The sequence below is a fragment of the Nilaparvata lugens genome, chromosome 1 (genome assembly GCF_014356525.2).
Source record: "Nilaparvata lugens isolate BPH chromosome 1, ASM1435652v1, whole genome shotgun sequence".
In the NCBI taxonomy this organism is placed as follows: domain Eukaryota; kingdom Metazoa; phylum Arthropoda; class Insecta; order Hemiptera; family Delphacidae; genus Nilaparvata; species Nilaparvata lugens.
Genome location: NC_052504.1, coordinates 57,539,137 through 57,551,747, shown reverse-complemented (window position 1 = coordinate 57,551,747; position 12,611 = coordinate 57,539,137). Strand labels below are relative to the sequence as shown.

At 36.2% G+C, this 12,611-nt stretch overlaps 1 protein-coding gene across 14 annotated transcripts in view; it reads right to left on the bottom strand.

Moving 5' to 3' along the window:
- The window catches only part of LOC111045927 (ultraviolet-B receptor UVR8), a 95,148-nt gene that overhangs the window by 54,170 nt on the left and 28,367 nt on the right, over positions 1–12,611 (bottom strand). For all 14 annotated transcript variants that reach the window (XM_039437744.1, XM_039437774.1, XM_039437788.1 and 11 more), the window contains one exon: positions 2,524–2,647. In XM_039437744.1, coding sequence (XP_039293678.1) covers positions 2,524–2,647 — 124 coding nt within the window. The remainder of the gene's footprint in view (positions 1–2,523; positions 2,648–12,611) is intronic.

Genomic DNA, 12,611 nt, shown 5'->3' with positions numbered 1-12,611 from the left:
TCCAACAATGTGCCTGGGAAGATACACCACTACTTCAAAGCAGGATTTTCAAAGGTAATTGCTATCCTGTAGCGGTAAGAGAGTTGATAGAAAAAAGAAGAAGAACAAGAAGATCATGGCAATCAACAAGAAATCCAAGATTTAAAACAGAACTTAATAGAATTACTAATGAACTGAGAAAGATGATACAGGATGTAAAAAAAGATATCAATAAATACTTAGAAGAGTTAACCAATGAGTCTACTACAAATTTTTCATTATGGAGATCAACCAGGAAACTGAAGAGACCTCTTGATCAAGTTACACCAATAAGGAAGAATCAATATTGCTGGGCAAGGAGCAATAAAGAGAAAGCCGATTTGTTTGCTGATCATCTGGAAAAGGTTTTCTCACCTCATGAGGAAACAATTATAGATGAGAATCCTCATCATTTTGGAGCAGGAGTTATCACTCCAACATCACCAAGGGAGGTACAATATGAGATTAAAAATTTGAGCAGAAAGAAAACGCCAGGTTTCGACTTAATAACTGGAGAGATTCTACAGGAGCTCCCAAGAGAAGCAATTGTGAAGCTATGCCATCTCTTCAACGCTTCATTCCGATTGAAATATGTGCCAAGAAGGTAGCCGATGTCATCATGATACCAAAACCTGGAAAGCCACCACATGATGTAACCTCGTATAGGCCAATTTCACTACTGCCAGTAATATCAAAATTATTTGAGAAACTTCTACTGAAAAGATTAAAGCCTTATCTGGACGATAGTGAATTAATACCAACCCATCAATTCGGATTTCGAGATAAACATAGTGCAATAGATCAGGTGCACAGAATAACAAATATTATTGAAAATACATTGGAGGAAAAGAAAGTTTGCTCTGCAATTTTCCTTGACGTAGCACAGGCTTTCGACAAAGTATGGCATTCAGGGTTGTGCTACAAAATGAACCAGTTCTTACCAACAGGATACAGTCTGATACTGAAATCATATCTTCAAGACCGTTATTTCAGGATAAAACAAGATGATGCTTTTTCATTTCTCAGAGAAATCAGGGCTGGAGTTCCTCAAGGAAGTGTGCTAGGTCCCCTCTTGTACCTCCCATACACATCTCTTTCTTTCACCCGAAAACGTAACAGTAGCAACATTTGGTGATGACACAGCAGTTTTATCAGTTGGTTAAACTTGTTTCTACAGAGAAATTGCAGGTGGCAGTCAACAGAATCAATGTTTGGACAAAACACTGGCTTATAAAATTGAATGAAGCAAAGTCAGTTCAAGTCAACTTTACAAACAAAAGAGTTCAATATATCCCCTTACACTCAATGGGAACATTGTACCCTACTCCAACACTGCAAAGTATCTAGGCATGACGCTGGATGCCAAGCTTAGGTGGAAGGAGCATGTGAAGAAGAAAAGAGAACAACTTGGCATAAAATTCAAGAAAATGTACTGGTTACTTGGGAAGGCATCAAAGTTGTCAAATTATAACAAATTGCTTCTCTACAAGCAGATTCTCAAGCCGGTGTGGTCCTACGGAATTCAACTCTGGGGCTGCACCCGACCATTGAATATCAACATCATCCAGCGCTTCCACAATAAAGTACTCAGAAGTTGTGAGACGCTCCTTGGTACATCAGGAACTGTGATCTCCACCGCGACCTGGGAGTGGCGACAGTCATCAGTGAAATCCAAAGATTCGCAGAAAAACATGAGAAGTGCGACTTGATCAACATGTGAACGTGGAAGCAAGCCAGCTGCTCAACGTGCATGGAGTAAGAAGACTACAACGCAGAAAGCCACACGAATTAGTTTATAGTGCTAAAGTGTTCAATTGGAAGTGCAAAGGCAGAATACTGTATCCTTTTATGCTAAAAATAATCTTCAATTTAATCCTTCACCAATATAGAAGGCTTAACCAATGGGTTTTACCTTCACAAACAATACTCTTATCAATTTAAGTCAAAATAGAATAGCTTATTAGTCTTTAACTAGGTGCTATAAAAAATAATAATAATAAAGCAGTAATACTTTGCACGACATCGCTGGTAAGAAGTTTCCTCAATATACAAAGATAGAAAAGGTGTCATTTTGATAAATAAGCCAATGACACCTTATTATGACCCATTAAAATGGATATAAAAGATATGGAGAATAATAATAAAGGAAAGATTTGGCTTACACACGCTCGGGATAGAAGATTTACGAGTTTGAAATAATTAAATTTTGAGATTTTTTTCTATTCAAACTTGAAATTTTGCTTATTGATTCTTAATTTACCGAGGCTTGTTATAGGCCTATTTTAATTTTTCTTAAATATTTCAGCACCTAGGACAAGTTTTCAGTTTGTCAAGTTTTTAATTAGACCCTTGCGAAGCACAGGTTACCTGCTAGTCTATTATAAATAGAGTTATAAACATGGTTTTATAATTTAAATCATTATGAACCTTGAGAAAGGAACCATTGAAACAGAGCAGAGAGTTTTGACATTGGATTGTAAGAGCTCATTGCTATTTGCTACACACCTGCCAGTGCCCCACGAGTAGACGGTGCTGTCGGTTGTTAATATTAGTGCGTGTTCTTTGCCGCACGCCACCGCACTAACAAGCACACGCAAATCCAGGCGAGAGGGAACCGAAAATAGGCTGCCTGAAAGTCAATACCATATACGATAACACTAATTGATGAATCCTTCTCAAATACACACCAATCCATACTAACACATTTCATAAGCATTGCTTGATAGTTTACAAAAATATACACCTGTGCCCCAAATTAAAAAAAAAAAACAGTTCAGCACTCAATTATACATGATAGTGTTGCTTACACTCATTAACCACACACATACGGTTCGCTTTCTGTTCGTTTTCGACCGATTACGATAAGAGTGTGAAACGGGTATTTGGTTTGAATTATTCGGTACCGAATAGAAACCGCATAGCAACGAACGCCCACTTGACACTAATAAATTCCATCGTGTTTAAAGTCGTTGCTAGCGATGGGCTAGTTTCTCACACACGGTTCTGTTCGGTTCGGTTTCTGTTCTTCTTCGGCTAATCCCGATAAGTTTGGGTCAATAATGAGGATTTCATCTTCATCAAAAGTACAGATTGATGTTCTAGGTGGCTCCATCAAATACTTCATATTGAATAGTCTCAGAGATCCTCTGAAGATGTCTTCAAAATAGTGTTGACATGAACATTGTACTTGCTTAGAGCAGAATTGTCAGGATATCGCGAAAATCTTAGAGGAAGAAATTCTTTTTACTATTAAATGCATCAAAGAGAATTTATTTTGTAGCACATAACAGAACACTTTACAGTTGTATATTACTAATTTAAGCAGGGAACACGATACAGATAGATGAAAAACACTTAGAAACTTACATTATTTTCCGGAAATTTTTGGTGGCCGTGCCAACCTTTGTCTACCATCTAGTTGTAGTGAGAGAGTACAATCATGTGTATGATTGAATTCATGGATACAAAAAATTCAGCTGTATCCAATGTCTCACTTTCAATTGACCAGTTGCTACAACAGTTTTCAAAGCAGCTGCTGTCGTATGACTGAAAATCTGTGTAGCTAGCGATACCTTCATATTATTAGAAAATAATTTGGCCAAATATGACTTGGTGTAAACTGGTGAGCAGCTCTTGTTGACCCACTGCTCAAATCAATTTTGAGCATCTCCTTGATGTCTTTGAATGATATTACTCTGCCATCCATTGAAAAATCATGTATAAGGAGGTTGTTTCGAACAGATATTACAAGATGAGGAACATCGAAAAGTGCACGAACAACTCGTCCTCCACTCATTTAAAAATATGGCCGTGCAGGACTTACTCCAAGCTGCTTCTATGCACTACGATTAGTGATACACTAGTCGCAAACAACAGCTCTAACATTAAGACCTGATTTTTCCAGAAACCTTATACAATGAAGTAACAGAGTGTTAGTTTTATCCTTTGACAGTCCTTTCCCAGTAATAAAATAACCAACTGGTAACTTCCATTGATAATAAAATCCCCAAATCATAAAAACTGTTGCTTGCTTCCCTAACTGACAATCACAGCTATAATGTCCGATATCTTGGATATGTTCTATAATACCCAAGTTGGACGAATACTCCAAGCCTGTTTGATTGCCTTGTCATCAAACATGAGACCACGCGTGCCTTTTCTTTTGATGACATGCCCCGAGCCTTGGTTCCGATCCTATCCATTACAGCTTTATTGAAGCCAGTTCTATAGGATTTTTTTTCAGATATCCACGCTTTTATAGTACTGACGCCTGGAAAAATCATGATTTGTTTCAAGAACTAATAAGCTGCAGGAGAAACCAAATAGAGAGATCATACCGTACATCATAAGATTATTTTATTTTCTCTGCTAATAACTATTTATTATATTTACTATAGTTAATAATATTATTTTTACAAAAAGTACCTGTTGTTGCAAGTAAGATAAAAATGAGAGACATAAATCAACAATGACGTCACGCCCCCCCACCCCCAGCGTCGTCACCAACCCCTCCCACCACCCACCCCCCCATAGCTGAGTTATGACGTCACGAATCAGCTGATCCGTGACATCATTAATAAGCTGATCAGTGATTTCACTTGACCCCCAAATTTCCCTCCTTTTTTTCTAACCTCAAACTCGATTTTTCCCACCCCGCATGCGCCATACAACATAACCTCAAAATCTTTCCTACCATTGATTGATTTCCACCACTCACCCTTAGTAAGGGTGCAACAGTTCAAACAAAATTGGCAGTGTACATTCTATTTGTTTCAGACATTATAACATTGACTAGTATTCAATTTTGTGTGTGTGTAACACTTTGTGAGAGTATCTTCTCTCCTTGAAATTCAAAGATAGAGAGAATAATATAATAATATATGATGGTAATGTAAAGTATGTTGCATAATCAACCCCTGTTTCTTACACATGATCTCTTGAGTTCATGTAGGTGGAGTAGGAAAAGAGAAGAGAGAGAGAGAGACAATAAAATAATATATATTGGTTTAGCACACACACACACACACACATAATTACACACACAAAGTATATTTATATATATGATAGTTATTATATAAATCAATTACATATTCATATTTAATCTCAACATTGATTTTTGATGTAGCCATGCAGAGCATGGACAATCTGCGATGAACATCTATAGTTATGTCTATCAACACCCAACAATGATGATGATGGAGACAAAGGCAAATTATTATTAACACTATTCCGCTGTGTTGTAGATGCAAGAGATTCTTGTATATGTAGACATATGTCCTCCAATAATGTAAGTAAATAATGTTCTTCACAATAGACATGTGAAACTGAGCTACTACATTTCTTCAACAGTCCATCAAGGTTTGGTGGGCTAAAATCAGAAGCATACTCACACGAAATATCAATAATTCGAACATAATCGTAAATTGTGTTTAAGAGATACCAATCACCCAATTGTTTGTATAGGAGAGTCATTGTTTCAAACTCCATGAACATATATTTCTATTCCATTTCTATGCCTATTGGTTGGATTGAACAACCACCCTCCAATTGCATTAACAGTAACTTTTTTATAACTAGTGTAGGGTAGTAATTGCTGTTGACCTATTAGAACACCCCCCCCACCTCTGTCCATGTTTATATTGTAAACCATTATTATGATTGTTTGTACTTGTTGACAAGTAGGTATTTGGATACGGTTGTTCAAAAAAATAATGACTAGTCACTACACTTTGGTGTCCTCTAACTCCATCACTTGTAGATTCTAGAATTACAAGTTCTTTTGCAACTAGTTCTCTGTTATTGTATTTAAATCCTTGAATGTCTATTATATATAAATCACTACTACTACCAATACTAATACTACAATAATTACTAGGTCTTCTAGAAGCTAAATTAGATGTATTATGCACAGGATCAATTGGAATTGCAGGTGATGATGGTGAAGAAGTTGAAGAAGAAGAAGAAGAAGATGATGATGTGTCATTCATTAATTTTGTTGCAGATGAAATTTCCATTGTGTTATGTGTAGTCATTTTCTCAATAATTAATTTGTCCAACATTATAATCTGTAGAGAACAAAAAAACTGTTATGAACCATATTATCACATCACTCATTGTTAGTATAAAACAAACACAACTAAACAATTTTTAAACAATGAAAGTCATTGTATTAACATCGACATTGTTCTCCCTAACACTACTACAAAATGTTTTATTATGTGAAGCTAGACTAGCGGATCAATACTATACTGATGAATTTCTTCAATTATGAACCATTGGCAGACTCGATGAATCCAATAAGTTTTTCTTTTGTCAATGTATTTTGGAAAAGATTTATCTACACAACAATCATCATCATCAGCATCATCCATCAGTTGAAAATGATAATAAAGATGATGATGATGATGATGATGTCAACAATATAATAATTATCTCCAATATTCTGGACTCTTGGTATATGGCTGTTGCTGGTGGATTCAAACTAGATTCATTTCTCTGTTCTCGAGTAAATTGTAAATATGACATGCACACATGTTTACATGACTCATTCCCATTTATAGAATTTCTCAAAGCAATAAAAGTGTACAACATATCTCCATCACACTCTACACCAACTTCAATAGCTTGCAGTAGTGCCAACCAGTTTTCTTTGTTTTTCATCAGCTGACCATCATTATCTCACGAAAATGTGCTGTTTGGATAGAGAAAAAAAGTCTAATTGTTTGAGACTAAGTTGTTGTCAATGCACAAGTGGTATATGATGGATTGTAGAAGTTGTGTTTGATTTCAACAATACACATATTAGAGAACCATTCGGTTCTGCAGAGAATTTCCTAGGCATAATGAGCAATACTTTCTATCACACCACTATTATTCATCCTTTCAACAATGGTCAAGGATTAGTTATCGATTTTCCCACAAGTAGAACATATTGTGAAATGGTAGAAGCCATTGACCCTGAACTACATGCTTGGGTTATTATAAATATTTACTCGATATAGTCTTTTATAAATATAAAGGTAATACCTATTTGTAAACCATTTCATTTTTGAGTGTTGTTCAAGTGAAAACTGTGTGGTATTGGTATTGTTGGGGAAGAGAAGAGGTGTTTTTCATAATGGAGAATGAGAAGAAGAAGAAGAGAAAAAAGATTGACAATGAAAAAACTGTAATAGCCAAGGAACTACACAAACCAGCTTTGAAAACTATACTACAAGACAGGTGACATTGAAGGGACTAAAAGATTTACTACAAGCCAACTTGGTTGAAATGATTCCATACTCACGTCACAACAAAGGCTACAAATACATTTTAACAATAATAAATTGTCTAAGCAAGTTTGCACACGCAGTACCAATTAAGAATAAATCAGCCAATGAGATAGTCGATGTATTTATTCCTATACTTGATAGACATGACAGCACACATAACCTTCAAACTGACAGTGGAAAAGAATTTATAAACTCAAAGTTTGCCAATCTAATGAAATGCTATAATATTAATCACTATACTAGCTATTCTGATAAGAAAGCTTCAATTATCGAAAGATTCAATAGAACGTTGAAACAGTCAATGTGGATGATGTTTACTGAACGGGGATCTTATAAGTGGATAGACATTATTGATTGCTTAGTTTCCAAATACAATGGAAAGGTGCATAGAACAATTGGAATGCAGCCCATCGATGTAGATGTAAAACATGAGTGCCTACTGTTGGACAAAATCACTGAAAATCGTCATAAATTCTGTCAAAAACTGTCAACAAAGGTGGTAGTGCCAAATTTCTATCCAGGACACTGGTAGAAAATCGAGCCCGGTGACAGAGTTCGTATAAGCAAGTATAAAATGATATTTGACAAGGGCTACCTGCCGAATTGGACAAACGAACTGTTTACAGTCACATGTGTAAGACCAACACTTCCTGTAACCTACGAACCTATAAAAGGAGGATTCTATGCTGAGGAGCTGTTAAAGACCAGTGTGCCCAAAGTGTTTGAAATCGATGAAGTTATAAAGAGACAAGGTAATAAGCTGTTAGTCAGTTGGAAAGGTTATGATAATAGTTACAACTCTTGGATCAATCGTTCTGATCTGATCTGATAATGATGATAAGAAGAAGAGGAGGAGGAGGAAGAGGAAGAGGTGTCGGAGGAAGAAGAAGTAAAAGAAGAAATAGTGTACTTGAACTTGTTGAAACTAAACAAAAGCTTCCAGTTATCGATTTTGATTGTATTGTTAGTAGAAATTTGAAACAACAGGGAAAAAGACAATTACGGCACAGTTCTCTATTTCCAAATCATGTGAGATGCATTATATGTGGACCAACGAGCTGTGGTAAAACAAACGTTCTATTCAACATATTATTCAATCCAAATGGAATTTGATTCTCAAATATTTACATATTCTCCAAAACTAAATTTCAAGATAAATACAAATTTTTACGCGCCATAATGAATGGTCTTGAACCAGAGCTCAACTATACAGAGTGTGACACAAGTGATGAAATTCCACCACCCCACGAACAGCCACCCAACTCTATAATTATATTTGATGATGTAGTTGAAGGGTGTAGTTGTTGGGTGAAGTTGTCCTTGGTGCTGGTATCAGCAGCATAAGTAAGAAGACTAGGAAAAATATGGAAAAGAAGAAGAAGGAGAAAAATAACAGAAAACTAAAGAAGAACAGTAAGAATGTAAACAAATTGACTACTACCACTACCAACTGAAAATATACCAGAATCTACACATGCCTATTGTCTCATGATCTATGATGTACTTAAGGAGTATCGACCCTTGACTGGAACAGTTCATCCAGTCTAATTGACATGATCAAAGAAGAAGAAAAACAATAATAAAGAAGAAGAAGAAGAAGAAGAAGAAGAAGAAGAAGAAGAAGATTATTGAAATAAGAGAACTCTAAGATTATTTAAATTCAATATAATGTGATTTAAGAAAGATTGAAAAACACAAACTATGTGATTAAAAAAAAGAAGAAAAATGAAAATTGTGTAACTTTGTGTTGCTAGTAAAACCAAAAAAAGGCTATAAAGCCAAATCTAATATATTGTCTTTTTTTTATTTATTTGTCAAACCAGCTATTCAGTGAATGAAAGTAGTTATAGTAGTAGGTGAGTAGAAGGAGGTAAAGTGTGTGTGTGTGTGTGTGTGTGTGTGTGTGGTGTGTGTGTGTGTGTGTGTGTGTGTTGTGTGTGTGTGTGTTGTGTGTGTGTGTGTGTGTGTGTGTGTGTGTGTGTGCGCGCGTGTGTGTGTGTGTGCGCGCGTGTGTGTGTGTGTGTGTGTGTGTGTGTGTGTGTGTGTGTGTGTGTGTTGTGTGTGTGTGTGTGTATTTTATATAAAGTGAGATTATAATATTGGTATATTAGTTTTTTTTTTTTTAATTACATGATGATTATGATGATGGTGAAGGAAAATCCTTTATCCAGGCTGCCCACGTGATGGTGTTTGGTTGTCGGGGTTGGTATTTCTATCAAGTATTATATCCCAGTCAGGAAAGCCTTCCTCCGTTAAAGGATACCATACATCCGATTGGCGCTCTGGGGCTGGTGGTCTGGGTATTGGATACCACCGCCGTTCTTGCTCGGTTGTGTATCCATATTCATCATCATGTTGGTGGACCTGTTGTCTATAATATGAACTGCCAGGATTGATAGGGTGGGAAGGGGTGCCAGTTGCATGGGTGCATGGAACCACACGACCAGATCTATGATTGGAACTGCCAGGATTGATAGGGTGGGAGGGGGTGCCAGTTGCATGGGTGTGTGGAACCACACGACCAGATCTATGATTGGAACTGCCAGGATTGATAGGGTGGGAGGGGGTGCCAGTTGCATGGGTGTGTGGAACCACACGACCAGATCTATGATTGGAACTGCCAGGATTGATAGGGTGGGAGGGGGTGCCAGTTGCATGGGTGCATGGAACCACACAACCAGATCTATGGTTGATAGGGGTGCCAGTTGCATGGTCAAGTGGAACCACACTTTGAATACTAGCAATATGAAATCTGTATTCATCCTGGTATCTGTTCTTCCAAGTGATTTTATTTTCTCTGGCAATTTGTTTTCTCATTTCACTGTATCCTTCACTCATTTTTTTTCTGAAAAACAATGCATGTTGTTTTGAAAATGACCATATGATAATAAACTAAAAAAAAAGAAGGCTATAAAGCCAAAATCTAATTGTCTATTCATTTTTTTTTAATGATAGGAATTTATTAAAAAAACAAAGTCAACACATAAAAAACTACTACTACTACTACTCACCAGCAACAAAAAATCAATAAGTCTCTTTTTTTGGTTGAGAGAGACAGAGACTGGGTGAAAGAGTCACTCACCAGCAAACAAAAAATCAATAAGACAACTCTTACTTACTTTGTCAAGATTCACACAAACGTGTACTACACACAAAGAGAGAAAAGACGATTGTGTGTGTGCACAAGTGACAAAGTATTATCCCATTTTATAGAATATTGTCTGAGCTGAGGGGTGTGTGGTGGTGGTGGTGGTGGTGACAGAGTGGGTTGCGGGGCAGCACAGCGGCGGCAGGCAACAATTATATTGTCAACAACCTACAATTATTTTTTTGGAGTAGTAGTCGTGTAAAAACAATACCCCCTAATTTGTGTGTGTGTGTGTAATTATCGAGTGTCACAAAACACGCCTGTTGTTTCATGCGAATCTCAACACATAATTACACACCACACACACACACACACACACCACTTTCAGGGTTTTCCATTTTCTTTTTGTGTTGATGATGAGTCAGTACGTCATTGTCAACACTGTAATTAACTGTTGTGTGTCTGTGTTGTTTGCGTCCCTTCCACACCACAAAATGAGTTGTCTGTCATTGTCACTGTGTCTAGGGGGGCGGAGTTCTCGCATCAGCAGAAAAAATATGCAAGCCACAAACATTTGTGAATAATTGATGATGACAAGAAGCAAAGTACTTTCTAATACTACTACCCCTATTATTATCATCATCCCTCCTCCCTCCCTTCTGTTGATTTGAGACTTACCTCCACCCCACACTTTCTTCTGTTTGTAAACGCCATAAAACAGGGTCAATTTGACCGGAATGTTTATTGCTGCCTGAAAACTTGTACGAAACACTTCTCACTCTCTAAAACTCCATTAAAAGCACTTTCCAGCAGCAGCAGCCTTTGTGCGTGCACTCATTGATTGAGAATAACAATTGAAAGTGGTGACATTGTCAGACACACACACACACACACACACACACACACACACACACAGAGAGAGAGAGAGAGAGAGAGAGAGAGAAAGAGAGGGAGAGAGAGAGATATTGTTGTAATATTCTACACACACACATATTGATCTTCATTAACAAAATTGAAAGGTACGTTTCACAACTCTACTATATCATATTATGTTTCTATCTTCTTCTTCTTCTTTTTCATTAATTTGATTTCAAAGTAAAAATCTAAAATACCTCTTTTATATTGAGAGAGAGAGAGAGACACACATACAAACATATTTTGTTTTTTTTTATTTGCAGATGTTCTCCTCTAAGAGAAGACACATGCCAAACATATTTAAAAAAAATGGGTTTAAATGAACTAAAATCACCACTCTCCCTACTAACTTTATCCAAAGAGGCTAGCATAAATGCAATTTTCTATGGAGCAGATTTGTGCAGCATACCCAAATCAATGCAATCTCAGATTTTAGAATATGGTGAAAATCATGAATTACAATGTACAACTAGCAGCAGCAGCAGCCTTCTTTCTAAATTGTATGCTATATGCAAAAGACTCGATATTAAAGACCTCATGAACATGATTGCAGCTGAACACTTGACGTGTGAAGATGTTACAGTATTGTATCTGCAAAATCTAGACTTCCAAGAAGAAGAAGATGCCGATTACATATTGTTTGATAAACAACAGCGTATAGATTTAACAAAAGATTTTCATCTCCTGTCATGTTTAGACCATCAAAGTTTGTGTCCAATAAATACAATAGTAACATACAAATGTCATTGTCAGGAATTCTTTGACATTACATTGCATATGTTTAAATTTCAAAATAAAAAAAGATATATCGATCCATTCATTTTGAGAGAAATTAACCCGGAGAAATATTGTTCATTTGACAGAAAACCCGAAGAGTATACTTTTGATTATATTATGAGAAACCTAATTTATTTTCACTATAGGTAGTGGACACTAATAATGATAACAAGAGAAAAAAAATGAAGTATAAATGACTGTTCACACACACTAATGTGAAGTACTAAAGTAAATATTATCATAGCATTTTTTTTCTAGTGTAAAAAAAAATAATAATGACACCAAATGAATGATGGACCTGTGTCGAATTATGATAAGATATGGAAAGTTTGTGTAATTTAGTTAGAAATATTAAAATAACCTATTCATCTTATAGTTTAGCATTGAATAATGCTAAAAGGATTGCTAATAATGGTTGGTATCTCCCATTTAGATTGTTACACATACCTCCATGTTCTTTCGAACATATTCTAGCCATGGATGGTGAAATCTGGTATTGCAATTGTATAAAATTAACTTTTCGATTATACCACTTGGACTCA